Raw genomic sequence first — 21404 nt, forward strand, 5'->3', positions numbered from 1 at the left:
GTATGTGTGTGTGTACATAATGGTTGATTGAGCCAATGATATGTAATAAAGGAAAATTAAAAGGGTTATTATAATTTTTCCTCTCTTGAGTAAATATGAATGCTTTACCAAATAGACTGTGTTGCTTTTTTGGAACATGCAAGTACCATTTTTCTTGTGTAATACAATGTGGACTGCAGTCATTAACAGACCAATTATTCCTTTCTATGTTTCCCTCCCTGGGTCTTTTATATTTTTCTTGCAATTAAAGCTTAAAACTGTCATACCAGTTATTCACTGCCAACAGTTGGACTTTATTATAACGCCAAACTACCAAAATGCATGTATCTTTTGAAATGGATAAAAGTAGTGAGGATGGAAGAAACAAACTGTAAGATAACTCTCCTTAGAACAAATTCCTTTGTAAGATTTCAGTATGGAATATTCATCTTTCCTCTTTCCAGTTAGGTGTACACTACTCAAGGACTTCAGAGTTATGTTCATATGAACTACACCTTCACAATGGTCTTCAGCCCTAACAAACTGCCTGATGAATGATTATTACAGTAAAGATTCACATAAAAGGGATAGCTTTGGGTAGGAAGGGAATGCAATCCAACTAAATAGTTTCCAAGTGTAAATTAAAGATATTTTCTAATAAACAAGATTTTTAGGTTTTCTGAAAATATAAAAATAGATGCCAGCCTAATTGGATGCTACTAATAGTGACAGGCTTTAAGGTACTTACTTTACTGATTAAAACTGAATTGCCTCTGTAAATTGATGTGGTAAAATGGGTTTTAAACATAACCCTTACAATCACATTTCTATGGGAACTTTCTCAATAAAGGTACTCTTCATAGGAAATGACTGGATTTAGCCTTACCTAGGTGAATTTTCACAAATTCAGAAACCATGATATTATAAATTCTGATTATATGATGATATTAACAATAATAATAACAATAATAATAGTTTTTAGAAGTAGCAATAATAATAATAATCTCTTAGGTGCAGGGAGCCTGAATAGATGTAACCGTTACTCAACTTTGTGTCAAAGTACTAAGCATTACTGAATTGCTCAGTTTTTATGGTTGTTCCAACCTATGAGAGGTAAGTGGCCTACAGATCTTTAAGACTGAGAATAATCAGCGTTTTTTTTTTTTGTTTTTTTTTAAATAAAGTCTCTCAAAGCAACCCTCTTTGGTACACTCCTTCCTAAGATGAGGGCAGCAGTCCTCACACAGGCCTGATGCTACCTGATCAGATAGTTATTTGCTCCCAGCCTACACAGCTGAAGGACAGACAGGAGCAAGAACTGATGAACAACTAGAGTCTTGCTGTTTTTTGTTTTTTTCCAAAAAGCATCAGCAATGCAACTGTGAAACAATGCTAAACTCTAAAAATAGTAAAACTGCAACCCTAGAAATTAATCTGCCCACATTGTAGAAATGCAACTCAGAATACCTGCCAAACCTTGGTGAGCACAAACCCATCCTTTATTTTTATTATTGTTTTCATTATCACAACAGTCTTTTTATATTCAGGTATTATAAGAGAATGCATGCCTATGCCTGACAAGACACATTTCTCAAAGTACTCACCTTCTAGAATAATACTTAAATACTGACAGGCATTTGCACAAGACAGAGCCTTGAATTTATTTTCCACTTTAGTTACATAATGTTTCTTTTATTTTACCACTGACTAAAATTGGGAACAAGCCAAAGGACATTTGTATTAAGTGATTTAAAAAAATATGTCTGAAAAGGAGAGAAAAATAAAGGAAAAAATTATAATACATGGAAATCAAAGGAACAATAGGGGATGATCATTAGATGCCTGGGCTTTCAAGGAAGGTAAATTGAGTTTGAAATACCTGTCATTAGGCATCTAACCTTAGGGTTGTCACTCTACCTCTCTGAGGCTCAATCTACTCATTTAAAAAAAAAGGCAATAACACCTGACTTATAGCCTTTTGAGGATTTAAATAAGAGAGCATATGTAAACATATTAGCACCATTGCTTAATAAATAGACAAGTATTTCTGTCACTTATCAAGTAGTCTAGGACTGAATGTTGTGGGTCTACAAAAAGATGATGAAATTTTTCACCAACTTTTTGTACAGAAGTTATCTTGACTTTAGTGAACCTGATTATTGCCCTCTAATTTTTGTTAAATAAGCAGGAACATGCCGTCCAAAGCAGTAATTGTCAAAGTGTGGGTGCTATAACATCACCATCACTTGGGCACTTCTTAGACTTAAATTCTAGGGCTCCCTACCAGGCACCCTGGTTCTGGTCTCTGAGAATGTGGATTTTAACAAGGTTCCAAGTGATTCTGATATAAGCTAAAGTTGGAGAAACATTAAAGAGACTTTGACAGGGTAAGGTTTTACCCCTAGCTGATATGCATTTTATTTTTTAAAAAAAATAACTATTGCCCACTGAAATAAGTTAGAAATGAAAGGTATCAAGTGATTTTTAAGGAAAGGCCAAGAATTTTTTTGCATGCCAGGAGCTTAGAGATTTGTGGGTCTCATTGGGTAGGAATGATGAAAAATGTTGACAAGTTGTTATTTGATTGCTATACTATTTCTATTATTATGGAAATTGATTCCAATGTGATTTGAATTCATGCTGCATGAGATAACTGTCTTTCAGGAGATAATTTATGGGTATCTACAATTTAATTGCTACTCCCCAAAACACCTGACTCTCATCAGGTCTACTTAGGACAAATACATAAATACTTAAAGTTGTTAACCTAGATATTGGAAAGCAAGAATCAGGGAAGTTTCAGGGTAGAAGAGAAGGGGCATGTGATAGTCTAAGAGTAAAGAGAAAGGGTGTGAAAAGGGGTGAACATTATTAAGGCTCAGACATGTAAAGCCTATGGAAAGAACCAATATTGTTCTCAACTGAATGAATTAAAATGTATAGATGGTAATTTAAATCCACCAAGACATTGTGGAATTAATCATCCTAACCAAATTGCTTACTAGATCAGGTTGGAGAACAACACCAAGTTCATTACTGCAACTACCCTGTGTAGAACTTCTTACTTCCCTAATCTTCTCTTGTACCCACTCATGAACATCAGCTGTCAGTGGCTGTGTCTGTCTATCCTTACCATTTCTTGTAGATGAGGAAGCACTTACAAAGCAACTTGTATAGAGCCTTTTTTTTCTTTCTTTTGTGATGCTGGGGACAGAACCCAGGGCCTTACGCATGGGAGGCAAGCACTCTACCTACTGAGCTATATTCCCAGCCCCAAAAGCCTATTTTTGAAAAATATTTTCCAAAAACTACACAGGACCTTTTTCTTTAAAGTAGATCAATATATAATTTCTCACTAATTAAGTCACCTCCAAGAACTAAAGTCATGTCCACATCCTTGTCTCCATCTGCTTGAAGTAATTATTCCACTTAACAATTTTGTTGCCTCTATTGAATTGGTACAAAGAGAAAACACATATTTTCTTTTTGTTTTACAAAAGTGTTCTGTCAAAATTTGAAATTAAGAAAATAAATATGGTGATAATATTAAAAGTGAATTCAAATCAGACACAGGTGTGTGTATCTGCAATCCTAGCTCCTCAAGAGGCTGAGGCAGGATCCCAAATTCTAGACCAACCTCAGCAACTTAGGAGAACCTGTTTGTAAATAAAAAACAAAGAGGGCTGAGGATGTAGTTCAGTGGTAGAGTGCCCCTGGGTTAAATCTCTGTTACCACCAAATTTGATTCTCCTTTATTTTTTCATCACAGTTTGAATTTCACCTAACTTTTAAGAGAAACAGATGCTTCAGAAAGGAAAAAAAAAAAAAATATATATATATATATATATATATATATATATATATATTTTTTTTTTTTTCAAATAAAAACTTTCCAGGTACTTAGGTAATTACTAAATATAATGACATTATTTTGGTCAAGAATTAATGATTCATCATCTTCCAGGGGATAGGAATTCACATTTGCTTCTTCTTCTTCTCTCCTAGGAAATCTCCTTGTGGATCAAACATTCTCAAAATGGATCAAACTCTGCTCAACATTAAAAGAGAGCAGCAACACATCCACAGCCAAACAATTCATGATGATATTACACTACATGGATGGAGAAGAATTGGCTCAAATAATCTGAAGTGTTGATGTGAAAATTATCTAAAATGAAAGCAACAATCAAAAAATACTCCTACAGATGTTGATCTGATAGCACAAAAGAATAGAGGATAGTTGAGTGCATTTCTGAAGTGTGAAATATGAGCCTTGGGTAATATAAAAAAAACTATTTTTTTTTTTTTTGCCAAACAGATAATACATTGGATACACTCTTATTTCCAGGTACACACATATCAAACAGTGATTTGAGAATGGGGTATCTGAACTTTATGGTTATTTCATAGTCCATTTTTCAAAGTGGGCTCAAATTGATTAATACTGGAGTAAATATATTTTTCTAGTTTAAATGGGGTATCTAGTTTAAATGGGGTAAGCTATAAAATGTGCATAGCAGAACTGATTAACATGCTAATTAGGTGAACTATAGAATGCAAAGGAATGGAAAATAGCAATAGTCAGTGCATTGATCTACTGAGAGAAATTAACTGGGTGTGTCCAGAGAAGGTGGGTTGCTGGTGGAGTGCCCTTGGGGTTTATATTTTATCTATGGTTTATTTTCTCTCTCTCTCTCTCTCTCTCTCTCTCTCTCTCTCTCTCTCTCTCTCTCTCTCTCTCTCTCTCTCCTTCCTGGTTCCATGTCTTGTTCTGCTTTCTCCCTCTACACCTTTCCACCATCATGATCTACCTCATCTCAGGCAAAGCAATGTAATTGGCCACAAGTGAACAGAGACCTCTGAAATCTTGAGCCCCAAATAAACTTTTCCTCTTCTTTGTTGCTCTTGTCAGGGCTTTGGGGGCACAGCAACAAAAAAGTTGATTAAAATGCATGGATAAGAATTTCTAAGTTCTAAGAGGGAGTTCTACCAGTTAGCAGAATTTTGCTGGCTAGTGAGATTCATTCTCATTTAAAGGTGGAATTAGAATAATGTCAAGGGTAATGAAAAAGATCTAGTACCTTCACATCCTCTCTCAATCTGTCCATTGCAGAAAAGAGCATCTGAGATGAGGTCCGGAAGCCGTCCATTTAAATCAACCGATGCCAGGCAGCCTTGAAAGCCTTCCTTGGCATGGACGAGTTTTGGCAAGGATTTGTATGTTTCTTTAGCCACTCCTCCTATATACAAGTCACCTGTGGGAAGATCAAAGTCTTTGTCACAAAAGTTACATATTATTGACATTAAGCATACAGTAGCAGGAAGAAAAAGTAGTGAGACTTATTTTTGTTAAAGTAATAAAACATAAATTTATGACTCATTATTTTCCTAAGAGTGTGAAACAACAGAAATATTTGAATAATAGATTAGAACTAGAAGAAATTTCTTTATTTCCAGGAGAATTAAACAAGTTCAACATGGGAAGTGGATAGAACACAGGCCATAGGGATGCATGTCCCAGCACTGAAATGCAAACCAGTTACTTACCAAAACCTTGAGCAGATTCTATGATCATTAGTATCTTCATTTTCAAACTGAGAACAATAAAATCTATTCTGAAGGGTGGCTATGAGTATTAAATAGGAGAACACATAGGAAGTACCCATCGGAATGAAAAAATATAACAGACACTCTTGTAAAACTCTTCTTATTAAATTAACGTCTGCTTAGAAAACCTTGGGTCTTTCAGTGAATCAGAAGCTCAAGTTTTTTTCTAGTAGCCAACACACCTTCTGTACTGTTCCTAATCCTGTTGTCCTGAATTGTATATCCTGTTTATTAAGCAACTCTCATAATAGTTCATGTATAAGTGAATATTAGGTCTTTCATCAGGTGTTTCCTTTTTTTAAAGTTAGATAATACAACTTTGGGCTCTTTATGCTGCTCTGGAATTTGTGAACCTGTTATCCATTTATTTTTGCAATTTTCCTGCATTTTGTAATGGAACATTTTTCTCAGCTCTGTCATCTTTAGATTCCCCAATTTCAGGGGCTACTACTTTAAAAAGGGAGTGCAATCTATGTTTGATTCTGTCTCTTTTCCGTTAGCGATTACCCACCATTTTCAGGTGGCATTCAGTAAATGTAATTAAGTGACTCTGGTAAACTCCAAATCATGGCAGAACCTAAGTAGTATGACCTCAGAATTCCATAATACACTGCTCCTCCCTACAAATTCTGTTAACAAAACATTCTCTTTTCAGCTACTTCTCTAGCTTTTCATTGCAATTTGAATTTCCTCTCTTAAATTAAGCATTCTCTCCAATTTCAGGGCACTTGTCATATTTTTCCCAGTTGTAGCAGAAAAGCCCTGCTATGTTCAACTAGACCCCTCTGTTTTGTCTTCATGAGATATGGGAACAAGAAGAACTGTTATGCTGCCATTTGTTACAGTATGAGTAACAGAGACCTTGGTCCCCAACCCGGAAATCTCATGACTTCTGCCAGTATCTTTGGAACAAGAATAAGCTGACTTATTAACCCGTGAGCAGGATAAAATCTGACCATAGATCCAACACTCCTGAACTGTATTGATGAGTACATTGAAACAGAGAGATCCTCTGTTGTTCTGAGTGCCACTTACCCTTAGACACTGGGAAATTTGTCTCTGTAACTTACTAACTAAAGCTATATTTCACTAGGATGTCATTGATCCTGTATAATTTGTACTGAGCATAGTCGAGTGTTTACTTCCCTTACCTCCTACCTCTTAAATAAAATAAAGATTTATTGACTTCCAACCATTTTCCTTAATACTAAAGGATAGTGTGTTTTGGGTCTAAGATAGGATACTATTTTTGAAATATTATTTGATTTTTACCCCCAAATTTCCGTTCTCTCCTTTGTCTTTCCTCTCACTTCAATTTTAAGCCACTGTGTTTTAGTTGCCTCAGAAAGGATGTGAGTCATAAATCAAAGACACAAAATTAGCTTTCTGCATTTGAATCTTAAAAGCCTAGACTCTTCTAGGAATGAAATAGAATATGTAGGCATTTATATGAGGAAAGTATGGCTTTCCTGCACCCTATTTGGGAAAGGAGGAGATAAAGTTGGAGGAACGTAGTCAAGTTGAAATAGGAATTTGGGATACAGAAAAATAAATAAATAATACTGAATTTAAAAAAAAAAAAAAGAGTGCCCAGGAAACACTGGAATGCAGAAAACACCCATAATTCATTGAAATGCAAAATGAACAACTCTGGAGCAACCCAGCCCACACCTTTGCACATATATCCTTGCCACAGAAAGCAGCATGATGAGAGGGCAAGGGCAGCCCCAAGAAAACTGGAGAGAACCTGAGTAACTCTACCCTGACTCCATCTCTAGTTCAGCCCCTAATACTATCCCTCTATAATATCATAATGCCAGGCCAGAGCATGGCTTCTTACTCTCTCTCTCTCTTTCCTTTTGAATGTATAATCATTACTTTCCTCAGTAATTCTCCATTTGCACTTCTATCCGATGCAGGTCCTTAAATTCCTTTCTGATATTTTTGTCAAGAACCCCACTTGTCCTGAGTTGAGGTCCCTTTCTCAGGGAAATCTTAGGACTCTTCTCCCATGACAAAGTGTGCATAAATATTTGAGGAAAGTAGGCTTTGGGCACGCAGAAGATTAAGTGTGCATAATCATTTGGTCAAGACCAAAAATAGAGCATGATTTTACAGTTTAAGGGCTGAGCCCTGGTGGATGTCAAATCTCAGGTAGGTTTAAGGGAATAATGTAGATCTGTGAGAATTTCCCTGGGGGGAACCTAGTACAGCAGTAAGATCCCCCTAGAAGAAATGGCTGTATGGTGTGTTTAGACATGCTAGGGGCTAGACAGCTTTCCATTCTACACTGTAATGTGGGAACAATGGAACCATTTTCAAGTGGTCAGAAAATTGCAGAAAAGGTCTGACCCAAAGAGGTCACACACACAAGAACAAAGAGTCCTGGTAGTAAATCAGGGGGGACCTACCTGAGTTGAGTCTAGAATATTTGAGACCAGTTTCCATGCTACTTCTCTCTTCCTCTCAAAAGTACAATGGAAATTCTGCCCCTTCCCTAAATAATTTAGGTTTAACTCCAGGGAAAGAAGGAGACTGAAATTTCCTGAGATTATATTTTCACTAACTCAAAAGAATCAGAGCTCAAAATAGAAGCCAAGGTGAGTTATAGAAAAATCAAGTTACCTTTCTTACACATCAGAGAATGTGGGCTGAGAATTTTACTTTTACATGTCAAATATCAATGCAAGGATATGCTTGCTCCCTGTGTCTATGTGTTGAACTAAAGTGGTTAGGAAATTTTAACTCTGCTCCTGACCTAATGCCTGTCATAATAAAGAATGGTGGGAATTGAATAAAGTTCTTGTCTCTGCTTTGGGCCTTAGAGGTGAAGAACTTCAGAAAAGTTATTCATGCAATGATTTTGACAACTAAATCTTCCTCTTTCTGATTGCAACTTCCTGGAGAAGACAGACTAAGTCTTAATTTGTTTTCGATTCTCCCATGGTGCCAGGTACCTGGCTCTAAACAGTTGAGTACCCAGTAAGAGTTTTCAGTCATCCAATGGATTGAGTACAAAAAAAAAAAAAAAAAAAAAAAAAAAATCAAGAAACAAAAGGGAAAGGAGAAGGTACCACTTAAAGACAGAGCTAATGTTAAAATGCACTTCCTTCCTTCCTCTCCCCACTTCTTACCACAACACATATTTTTTTTCTATTAGCAAACTTATTTGCCTGATAACTTTTTAGAGCTCAGTGAAGAGAAGTAGTAATTTTTCCCCTGTGTTACTAAAGAGCAAAAAATATCAATTCAAGCAGCGCAGCATGCAAGCCTCAAACATATCAAGGTGGATGTGTTTGGCTTTGTAAGTAGGGACTTAACGCTCATTTTCATTACTGAAGCTGCACTTAGCACCACCACTTAGTACAGTCCTCATAAACCCTTCACATAGCAGATAGTGGTCTAAAGTCCCATGGTGGGATGCCATACAAAGAGAACAAAGGAGACTCTTAAGTGGTCTCAGTCCTGTGTACCATTACCACCTCATCAAAGTTGCAGCTTCTCCTTTTGATCCTTGGAGTGATTGGAAAAAAAAAAAAAAGACCCATTAGCACTAATGGTTCCTTGTAGGTGAAGTCCTGCGCACATGAAGGAGGATGTAATTCTTAATAACCCCTGTAGGAACCAGAGCCTGGATGGACATTTATTAAAAGTCAAGTTTTCTGTAGAGTTGAAGGCAGTCTGTTACCTACTTTTCAAGCTAAGTAACTAATTTTATTCTTATCCTTTAAGTAGGCAATACATACAATTGATAAGGCAAAGGTGGAGTTGGGGCATTTTGGGTAAAGGATGAAGAAAATGTGTCTCAAGCTTCCAACCACAAATATTCTGGAAATAGATTTGTTGAAGAAATGTTAGTAATAGGGGGCTGGTCAGTAGAGAGCGCCTGACTAGCATCCCCGAGGCACTGAGTAGATCCCCAGCACAAAAAAAAAAAAAAAGAGGGAGGGAGGAATGAAGGAATGAATCTCAATGATAACTTCATGTCTAGCATCATATACATACATAAGCACTGTGCTCCTCTCAAAAGTGTTATCTGCAAATGATCAGAGATGATATCAGAAGTATCTCTTCTCTAGTAGTTGGGCAGAAATGAGTAAGAAATAGTATACAAATAGTTTTAGTTCTATCTGGCTACAAACGTTGGCCCTGCCACTTCCTTTTGCTAGAGTTAGATTCTTTATCTGTGAAATGGAGTTAATAATGCCCACATCATGAGGTCATGAGGATTACAGAAAATGTATGTAAATCATTTAATATACAGTATGTAGTCAGCACGTGATTGACCCTGGGACAGCAGTGTTGGTTTGTCTGGTAAGAATTACATATTCTATGTTGGTTTGTCTGGTGAGAACTACATATTCTATGTTGATTGCACTGAGAAATACAGAAGAATGAGTAGTCCAGTTTGTCCTCTTGTTTCTAATACAATGGATTGACAAGATGTCAAATTTACAAGTCTGTCATGACATTTATTTGATAAGATTTAATTCACAGTCTTTTGTGTGCTTGAAATGTGTCTTGCACCAGACTGTCAGTAGCTCAAAGGGTTCCTTTGACATATGCAATCTGAAACTCAGTGGCATTGAACTTGGTGACCGAAATTGAAAAGTTACTTGATAAAAATGTCTTCTAATTTGATAAAAACAGACTAAGAGATTTAAAAATTCTATAAAGACAAAAGACCAGTGTGTAGATTGAATGTGTCTTAGAAAAATCAGAGAAATAGAAGGCTTTTGTGAACTTTCATTGTAAGGTGGAGTATCATGGAAGAGATGAGATCAGAAGAAAGTAAAAGAGATGTTACTTTGTAATGACATAAATAATAGGTGCCAGATCTGGGGAACAGCACCAATGTACCATGGAGACAAAATAAATCTAGCATTCAAGACAGCGAGTAAGCAGAGCATGATGGCACACACCCATAATCCCAGCAGCTCAGGAGGCAGAGGTAGGAGGATTGCAACTTCTAGACCAACCTTAGCAACTTAGTGAGTCCCGGGAGACCAAGTGAGACCCTGCCTCAAAATAAAACATTTAAAAAAATACAAAGGGATTGGGATGTGGCTCAGTGATTAAGCCACCCTCGGTTCAATCCCTGGTACCAAAGAAAGAGAATGAAAGGTCAGAGTTGACTGGAAGAGAAGAATATTCAGTTATTTATTAAATGATGTTGGATAAGTGACATGAAAGGAAGACTTGAATAATAGATAAGAAAACATGATGAACTTGCTACTACTCACTGATGGGGGAGAGAGAGAGAGAGAGAGAGAGAGAGAGAGAGAGAGAGAGAGAGAGAGAGAGAGAGAGAGAAGTCCAAGGATGGAAGCCAGGCAGGGAAGTTAAAGTGGTAAAAATTTAGAGGAGAGGTAAAATTGCATCTAACATTAAATACTTGGAATTTGAGTAAGAGTGTCTATAAGGGATCCAATAATATGAGCCTGGGGCTTAGGGAATAGAGAAGCTGGGGCTTGGGAGCCATCAACCAAAAGCAGATAAATGAAGTGTTGGAAGAGTTTTCCTTTCTCTTAAAACAGGGAGCATAAAGCAATTAAGAGCAAAGACTCCTGGCTCTGCCTTACAGGAGCAGAATGCAAGTGTCTAGGTATAATTAGTTTTTTGACTCAGCGTTCCTGTTTATTCATATGTATTTTTTTGTGCCTCTTAAACATCTCACTTTCATTTTAATTAAAGGAGCACATATCCAGAGGACAACCGCTTGGTAGACTTGGAATAGCTCAGACTTTAAGGGAACTTAGGGGGTTCCCACAAACTCTTTGAAGTGGCATTTTTTGGGAAAAAAATTGAAGTCACACACACTGACTCACTTTCCTGTGGCTGGACTGGAGAAAAACGCAATTCTAGATGCTTCACTTTGAGAGGGTTAGAGCTTGAACAGAAAATTGGGGGACAATTCTGGCTTTTTCATCAATTCTTGTTGTAAATGGCTAACCGTGGGAGGGCAATATGCATAGGTTACATTTTGAACCTTTTCTATAGAAAGGAACTTGTCCCTCACCCCAGGAACAATAAGCTTTTGCCCACAAATTTATATCATTATTTTTGCTTTTAATCTTATTATTGTATAGCCAGAAAGGAAGCCGCAGGTCAAATCTCATCCAGGTACATCAAGACAACTTTTCCTCAGGAGACAGATTAAATCTAAACAGATATATATATAAAATGCACGCCCCACTAGATAGAAGAAAATGATCTCTAATTCTTGGGGAATAAATGTTTATTTATTCAATGTGTTTTCTGGGGGAGAAGCCTAAGTTTCTCTTCCCGTGACTGTTTAAATAGATGATATTAAATTACTGAAAGTAAAACCATGGGGACAGGATAATATTTCTCTAACATGTTTTAGTTTAGGGACAGATAGGAAACTTTTTAACTCACCTCCCATAGAACTGAGAAAAAAGCACCCTCCAAGATCATATGTAAAGAGCATACTATTCAGTTTTAAAGTCAAAGAAGCAATTTACATAGACATTTTGCTCCGTGATACAACATCTGTCTTTAAGAAATATTTGCTGAAGAGATGTTCAGTGGTTGGAAAACCAGCCTCTACCTCAGAGCAAAGCCTGTCCAAGGAAGGGGGTGTGACCCTTGTCCTTGCAAAGACCCACAGAGCACTCCTAGGCACATACCCACCCTGCTGAGTTGTTTATCTACAAATAACAGGAGAGATCTGAGAAGCCAGATGTCCCTGACTCAGTCAGGCTAGGTGAGGACCCATAGCAACCCCCTAGCAACCACCAATCAGCATGAGACAGGGAAAATACCTGGGATGCCAGATGACCCTCCCAGTAGTTTATGTTGGTTGATAACATGTTGGGAAACCATGTAGTTCAGCACGTACTCCCCTTGTGGCTTAAACCAATCAGTTCAAACGAATCCCCCTCTTGTAGTAACCAATCACCCCTACCCAACTTGTTCCTGCCAGTGAATGTGCTAATCATGATTTAGAGTTGTTTCATGATTTTCCCGTGGTGTGTGATGATTTGCTAAGAGATGCTATGATGTATGTGAAGTCCCTGCCTTCCCCAAAGAGTGTATAAAATTGCTGCAAACCCTGGGCTCGGGGCCTCTCAGTGTCACCAGTTGCTGTGTGCCCGCGGAGGACCGAGCTAGCTCCCAATAAACACCTCTTTGCTGCTTACATGATCTTGGTCTCTGGTGGTCTTTTGGGGGTCCCAAATTCGAGCATAACATGGTCACCAGTTTGAGTAATTAATTGTTCTATTAGCTTGAAAAATGTTTAATCTTCCTTATTAAATGAAGGTTTTAATCCTACAACCACCTATTTTTTTAAAATTTTTTATTCTTTAGGAAATACCTGCAAATCCTCATCTCTAGGTTTGCTCTGGATCTCTAGAATCATTCTAAAAATCCAAACATCACTGTCCTCACCCCGACCCCAGGAAACTACTTCCAGCAGACTTCCCTGCTTTGTAACTATCCCATTTCTACTTACTTGGTTGAAATTTCAAAAAAAAAAAAAAATCATTTTTTGAACTCTATTCTTTATCTCACACCTTACATTCAAACTATTCCCAGGGTCTAATGACTTAACTTTGCCAACACTTCTGACATTTGTCTCTCCATTTTCGTTTCCATTTTTAGTTTTTGTCTACTTTTTCCCTTTAATGCACTAACTCATTATCTGGTGTCCCTACCTCCATCCAGCTTCCTTATCAACACTACATCCGTCTTCCCATTGTGTTCTGATATCTCCAGTAACTCCCTTTACCATCTAAATAAAGTCCAAGGCTCAGCAGTGTTCAAAATTTTGAATCGTTCTTCCTCAAAAATCTCTTGCTAACGTTTGAACTATTTTTCCCCAGTAACTGTGCCAGCTACAGGCCTCAGATTACATCATCCTTTTCCTAGACCCTGATTTTTAAACTAGAGTAACCATTTCTCCAATTCTATATTTCCCTGCCATTCCATCATCGCTTACACTATACATTACTTCCATCGGAAATGTCTATTCTCTTCCAATGGTTCATTTCAAAATCCTATCCGATTTTAGGGGCTTAACTAGAATTCCACCTTAGTAATGTATTTCTATTTCCCCTAGCCACCGGTGAACATGGTCTTTGACAATCCTGATAAAATTTTGAGCCTCTTTTCTGACCATTATCTTATCTTCTCCAATTCTTTGTGTATGGAGCCTTTTCTCCCCGTTAGCCTATAAAATCTTTGAAGAAATCATGACCTAGATACTTTTATAGTCTCACATTCACTTAGTAGGCACTCAGTAATTATTTGATGACTCAATGAATGAATGGATGAGTTAGTTGTTCATATTCAATAATCAGTAGTTTGCATTTATTTAAATAATAGGACAGAGGAAACATTTTATGGGTAGAACACTTATAATTGTCCTCCTCGTTCTCTTCACCTGAGAAAAAAACGAATAAAGTCAATCACGGGAAATTTTACTTCGACTGATATCTTCTTTGAATAGTGAGATGAAGCGTCCCATTTGTTGGACAGATTTGGTACAATGTAATTTTTTTCCCATTCTGATAGAGTAATTTAATAGAGTAATTCATGAGCAATTTTGATTGACATTTATTGAATTTATATGTAGGGAGGTGAAGATAGAGATACAGAAACTGGGGTACCAATGTGTGGTAATGAGAACCCATATATGAATCTTCCTTTATAGTTAAAATAAGTGTAAAATTCTTGTGGGAAAGTGAGCTTACCCCACTCTGTCTCTAGCCATTCACTCATTCTCTATGCTGCTTCATATAGAAATATGACCTCACTCAGTTAGATACAGTAGTACATGCCTATAATCCCAGCAACTTGGGAGGCTGAGGCAGGAGGATCACAAGTTTGAGGCCAGCCTCCGCAACTTAGTGAGATAGTAAGACCTTAAGCAACTCAGTGAGACCCTGTCTCAAACTAGAAAATAAAAAAATAAAAAGTGCTGGGATATAGCTCCTGGGTTCAATACATAGTACTAAAAGAAAGAAAAGAAAAAAAAAAAAAGAATCATCTCATTCATACAGCCTCCACAGGCATACTTCACCCTTTGGACATTTCATACTCTCTCTAGACTCATGTACTCTGCTGCCCTGTTATTACAAAGAGGTACTTGCATTTATTTGGCTAGAACACAGCCAGGCTACCTGTAAGGACCCCTGAAGACCTGTGTTAGAGGGTTTGAAGGTTCTCATCTGCATTTTCTATTGGTTTGCAGATATCTCACTCCACCTGGTCTTTGAGCCACCACTCAAAGATTCCTATGGTCTTTCTAGAACCAATCACCTATCTCTTGGCTCCTTGCTACCTGCTCCCCATTCAACAATACGTTATTGTTTCAGTTTTTTTTTTTTTAAAGAACACCTTAAAATTCAGAAAAATAAGAGACAACTGAATTTAAATGTATAAAATCCTGTCTGAGTGAGTGAGGTCCTCCTCACAGCTTTGAATCCTTGACAATCAATGTCAGGTATCAGAAGCAGAATAGAGAGCTCTGACTTTATAAGAATAACTGACATTGGTGTAAACCCTCAATTTTACCAAGCACACATGTATTGTTCTATTTTGCTTGGTGAGCTATAAGATAAGCATTGGTCATCTCGGACACAGGATATAGATGTAGCAACTGTGGTTCAAGGTAATGGCACCAAAAAATATCAAATTCTGATCAAAATCCCAGGTCTTCTGAAATTATGATCATTGTCATTTAATCCACATGGGTTTATATGCTGTACATTCCAAAGGGCAATTGGTCCTTTTGTGCAGCTCCATTGCTATGATACACTTAGGACTGCTTTGGCTGAATGCACTGGTCCTTTCTTGGGCCTGTAGAAATCTGAGGGGTAACTGAAACCAGAATAAAAGCTTGGCACTTCTGCCTTCATTTTTTATCTCCTTTTGACCTTAAACTGGGGTCAGATTCTGTTCAACTTGGCATGTAGACATGTTAATCACTTAGAAGACTATCTGTCTAAAAACTGATACAAGGTTGATTAACCCTAAATTGACCTGATCTCTCTTGTTCCCCTTCAAGACTGAAGACACCAAGATGAAAGTAAGGATATTTTCAAGATTCAGTGAACTGTGACACTCACAGGTAGATCACCCTGGGGACGGGACGGACTCCCTAAGCAGAAACATCATCTCATGATGGGAATGGAATTGCTCTCTCTACAAATACCAACTTCTCAACACCCTCAGGACCTCCCACAACCAGACCTGAGATTATGGTCAGCCAGATCCATTGCGCCCAAACTGCTTAACTATGTGAAATTCTTGCCCCCAGCTTTTGTGGCCTCCCCTATTTAAACCTGAAGTTGATGTCAGCTCCCGGAGAACAGGGCCAAGAACACCCCCGACCCTGAGTGTCCCAGTGTGTCTCTGCTGAATAAATCCATTTCCCCTCTACTACTCTTTATTCTTTTGGTTTTCAGGGTGAGTGGCCAGAACTGGTCTGTTGAGATCCCTGAAGTCAATCCCCTCTCTGTCCTAGGATTCCAGTAACATTATCTACAAAAATGCAGGGTATTTTGAAGAGTTGTGGCTCACTGAGAAGAGTCATAGTAATAAATGCTAGCAGGAGCCCCAGCAAGCTAACAGATCCCAGTATGATAAGAGACTCATCTGCATCCTGAGGCATCTCATAAAAAGACTCAATTTGCTTGATCATTGTAAATATCAGATATTGAAATTTTGATAAGAGGCTGGAATTCTTAGGACACCAAAATTTGATTTTTAGATGTGGCAGCTAGGTTTTGATTGCCTTCCATAAAGAGCTAATTGTCACCTGTGGAATCACCAGCCAACCTAACATTGAAACCATGTGTGTGATTCCCACTGAGGAGGTGGGACACACCCATCAGGCTTGAGCCAGACTTCAATATTTTCCTATAGCAAGGCTTTCAGACTTAATATTTTCATGATTCTTATAGTATGAGTGAGAGAATGCTTTCCATTCTGAAATGTTATTACTAGTTGGAATTTTGAAATAAAATTGCCCAGAGAAGGAGGATGCATTTTTTTTTTTAAAGTACGATTCTAAAACGTACAACATGAAGACAGATTTTGTTTGTGTTTGGTCAACAGACTGTGAGGAAAACCTGGTGGGCATGTTAAATGGGAAATAATAAAACGAAATTGCTATGGGGTTGCATGTGGTAATCTATCTTCTTTTAAATTCAGTCTATGCCAATGACACTGTGGCAGATGGGGTGTGAGTTCAGGCATATAAATTCATGCCAAGCTAACTTCCTCTCCTGGCTTTAAATTTTCAAATTTACCTTTAAGTGAAAACTGAGTATAGATATATATATATATATATATATATATATATATATATATATATACACACACACACACACACACACAAACACACACATGCACACACGCAAGCACATACATATATATATATATGTATATATATATATATATATATATATATATATATATATGTATATATGTATTTTCAATTTTGTCCCCATCCAAGTAGCAGCCAGTTTAGATACCTCTGATATCCTCTACAGCAGACAATTTTGTTGCCCTTGTGAGTTTTGTTTTCCTCTCACTGACTGACTCTGGGACTGTGTATGGGGTTGGCAGAGGCTCTGGACCTCACACACCCTTTTGATTTACACATGCATAGTAACTTGGTTTGGCAGGGGCTTTGACATCTCCTGTTCCATTGATCCTCCCTGCAACCCTTCTGGGAGGTGAACACTAGTCAGTTCCAGGAAGGCCTGTGGTTCATGGCAGGGAGATTAAGAAGGGTTCTAAGGAATGGGATAAATAAAGGGAGAAGAAGGGAAACTGGCCACCTCCCTGGTTTCCAATCTTTAGGTGGAGGCCAAAGCAGAGCAATCTTGGTTGTAAAGTAAAAGAATGCACTAATAAAACATCTGAACAGGGGCTGGGATGTGGCTCAAGCGGTAGCGCGCTCGCCTGGCATGCGTGCGGGTTCGATCCTCAGCACCACATACAAACAAAGATGTTGTGTCCGCCAAATACTAAAAAATAAATATTAAAAAATTCTCTCTCTCTCTACCTCTATCTCTCTCACTCTCTCTTTAAAAAAAAAAAAAAAAAAAACAAACAAAAAAAAAACATCTGAACAAATCCATTCTACATGGTGAGCATGTAACCTGGTAGGCAGGTGTGGCCCTCTCTATTGTCTGCTGATGCCAAAGAGTATATGAGTAATAAAAAGTGTGCAAAACTTCTCTGTTGAGTGTTCCAAGTTTTTTTTTTTTTTTTTTGATTGCAATAGTGGTCCTTTCACCTTCTGAATATAATAGCTTCTTTGCTCTAAGGCTTGTTTTTTCTCTCTTCTGTCCTCTCCTCCTCCTTAACAAGATTAGGGAGACTGCAGTGTTCTTTTCTTCCCCTAGTTAATTGTCCTTGAACACACCCATTACAGGAAGGAGATACTTGCTGTGGACCTGGGAAGGGAATGCCTCCCAAATTAACAAGTGAATCCTATCACACCATCAGGGCTCCCTGGGACCCCCTACCAGAGCATACCTGGAATGTAACTCTTGAAGAATTCCTTTAAACCACCCCCACCTTCCTCCTGATGGGGAGAGTCACAGCCTCTAGGACAAGAGTCCCTTATGTTTCTCTTTCTTCTCAAAACCATGTCCTCATTATTAAATTGGTACTAATTGGTATTGGGGACAAGGACTGAGTTTTTGGTTACAGTATTAACAAGCAGTTTGCTTTGAACACCTTCAAAGCATTCAGGGAGGTTATTATTATCCCAACCTGACAGGTGAGCAAAGTGTCCTGAAAAGGTAGGTTACCTGCCCAAGATCACATGCCAGATATAAGAACAATGATGAAGGTATCAAAATCCTGAGACCCACAGGTTATTTCCTGTCCTACTATACCACACTCTTCCATGTTTTTCTGAAATGTCTCAACAAGAAGAAAAGAAGAGGTTGAGAAGTTTTTAAATGTTGGAGAAATTAATGGAAAATTTTAGTAGGGGAAGAGTAAAAGGACCTGGGCAAATCTCTTATTTCCCCTGAAATCTTGTGTAGCTCTATATAAGTTTGGTCTTCTTTACCAAAACAACTTTTCTGATTTTAAATAAATTTTCTCATTTCAAAATAAAGAAAAAAAAAAATATGTTGGGTGGGGTAGACCTAGAGAATAAGTACAAAGGAACAGCAAATCCCCTACAAAAATGGCCTATTTAATACAGGTCAAAAAAAAGTGGGACTGGCTTTCAGCTTATATATACAGGATAAAAGAGGTTAAAGCCACCAGTGGTTTTCTGAATATCTTGAAAGCACAAAGTGGGGACACACACACACACACACACACACACTTTATTGATGTTGCCAAAGAGCAGCTTCTAAAACACTATGTGCTTCATGGAATCAAATAAAACTCTTATTTTTTCCTTAAGCATGTGTGTGTGTGTGTGTCTCTAAACTGAATTCTTTCTGTGCCTAGAAGATGGAATATTCTCAATAAGGTCACCAGATCCTGCTGGAATAGTGTAACACCCTAGGGCATGTCTCCACATAATTTGTTCTTTCAACATGCAAAAATACTCAAGCAAGGACCACTCATCAAGGACAGGGAGGTGAGAATTTACCCTCAAGGCTAAGGAGATGAAGGGCTATGACAGCCAAGCAGACTAGCAAAGAGCCAGCTGTACCAGCTAATGACTGATTGGCAAGCCAACCCCTAATCACTCAACCACGTACTGTAGATTTGTCTGGGCCTGTTGTAAGTACTCAGAAGTACAAATGCTCTATAAGATACACAGAAAAAAGATGGAGCAATTAAAATTGCTGCCTGTCATGTATGAGGAGGCCTTCAGGGGCTAAGGAGATAGAAATAATATATAGGCTCTGAGCAAGGCTGAGGGGTGGGAAAAGCAGGTAGAAAGTGAAGACAGAAATATCCACTTCTTTTTCAGTGACTCTAAAAGAAATTTTCAGCATTACCCAATGCGATAGTAATGCAGAAGTTGGAAAACTAAGTTTTATATGAAAGAGAAAATGTTTCATTTTATTATAACATTTCCTCCCTCAAGATTAAAATCAGTGTTACCTTTCATTCTAAATATCGATAAGAGATCCCTTCAGATGTGTAGGCAAATGCAGATAGCATTATTTAAATAATTTTAAAGACCTGGGTTCAAATTCTATTTCTAACTCTTGGTGCTATATAAGAACTGGCAACTCAAGTCTTTCTGAGTCTCCATTTTCTCATCAGTCAAATAGGGACATTAATAGCTCCTTCATCTAATCTTTGTAAGGATTAAGAAACCATACTATGAAACAGAATAACACAAAGAGTGCTGACCAAAGTGCAGACACAATAAATATCTGATGATGTGAGGGTAAGACAGAAATCCAGATGCAAAATTACAAAGGAAAAGGTAAAAATACTGTTTTTATGGTCTTTGAACTTCTCAGCTACATCAAGAACATATTAACAACAATAATAAAAAGGGTATGAAAGTTATCTGGGAAATGTTTTTGAAGGTATCCTCACTATTTAGTGAGTTTGTACTACTACCCCCAACAGAGGACTATATTTGGGACCTAAGCCTAGAGAGACTAGAAGGTTTTCTGGAGAATATGGTTTGTGTTCTCTGAAGAACTGACATCTGATATACTGAGAAAACTTTAATCTTGGGGCATCTGACTAGAACTGAGAGCACTGGACAGCGGCTTTACTTCCAGTGCTGAGGGGGCAAGTGATGCAGTGAACTTTCTCATGGACAGAGGCAGGCCCGATGTGCATGATGGGCCCACAGGACTTCTGGAGCAGTGGTCAGAGTCTATGTGAGGGAAGAGGAGGCATTGCTGTCCACAGGGATAAAAGGTTAGAGGGTCCATCAGAGAAGCTTAGATGGACATAGCAAAGTACCAAAGAGAAGAAATGAAGTTGACAGATTTGCCATACCACGTTTAGACATCAGCTAATAACCTTCCTAAACTCCCTGCAGAATGGCAGCAGCTACAAGAAACAGAGGCTGCAAGAGGCCCAAGACCACTGCCTGAATTTTGAGTTTTGATTAGTCTTATAGATCGGGGACTTTCAATTTTTTGAATAAAGAGTATGCTTTATAAGGATTATAGAATTGTCTTAAAAGTAGTTCCAAACATTTTGTCTAACCTGGTACTTGATAAAAATACTTCAACACAGTGTGTGTGTGTGTGTGTGTGTGTGTTTTGTGCCAGGGATTAACTCCAGGGGTGCACAACTATTGAACCACATCTCCAGTAGAGACAGGGTTTCACTGGGTTGCTTAGGGGCTCCCTAAGTTGCTGAGGCTGGCTTTGAACTCTGGATCCTGATCCTCCTGCCTCAGCCTTCTGAGCTGCTGGGATTACAGGCAGGCACCACTGGACCAGCAACACAGTACATTTTAAAGTGATGGCTTGAGGTTAAAATAATAAACAAAAAAAAATGTGGCTTAATTAAATTAAAACATCATGCTTATTTAATGTAATACTTTCACCTAAGTCATTAACACAGTGCCTGACACATAGGTGCCTCAATAAATGAGAATATTGAGAACAGTAATAATGATGGTGACAAGGATGAAGGTGATTTATTATTCTTTGAATGGAGAGTAAGGACAGAGCCAAGCCAAGAAATGGTTTCTCTCATGAAGCCACAGTTTTGCATATCATCCTGTTGCTGTGCATGATTCATACTTATGTCCCAGCAAAAATACAAATAATTATGTCACGGACCATGAAATTTCTCAAAAATAGATGGAATTATGCATGCTAAATTATAAATGCAAAGGTCTGTTATGTTATAGAAATAGCATATTAGTTCCAAACCTTAGAGTG

At 37.9% G+C, this 21404-nt stretch overlaps 1 protein-coding gene across 6 annotated transcripts in view; it reads right to left on the reverse strand.

Annotated features, from left to right (window-relative positions):
* Positions 1–21404, reverse strand: part of Nrxn1 (neurexin 1) — a 1089464-nt gene that overhangs the window by 512293 nt on the left and 555767 nt on the right. For all 6 annotated transcript variants that reach the window (XM_071601560.1, XM_071601558.1, XM_071601559.1 and 3 more), the window contains one exon: positions 5061–5234. In XM_071601560.1, the coding sequence (XP_071457661.1) occupies positions 5061–5234 (174 nt within the window). The remainder of the gene's footprint in view (positions 1–5060; positions 5235–21404) is intronic.

This window comes from Marmota flaviventris, chromosome 14 (assembly GCF_047511675.1).
Source record: "Marmota flaviventris isolate mMarFla1 chromosome 14, mMarFla1.hap1, whole genome shotgun sequence".
Taxonomy (NCBI): domain Eukaryota; kingdom Metazoa; phylum Chordata; class Mammalia; order Rodentia; family Sciuridae; genus Marmota; species Marmota flaviventris.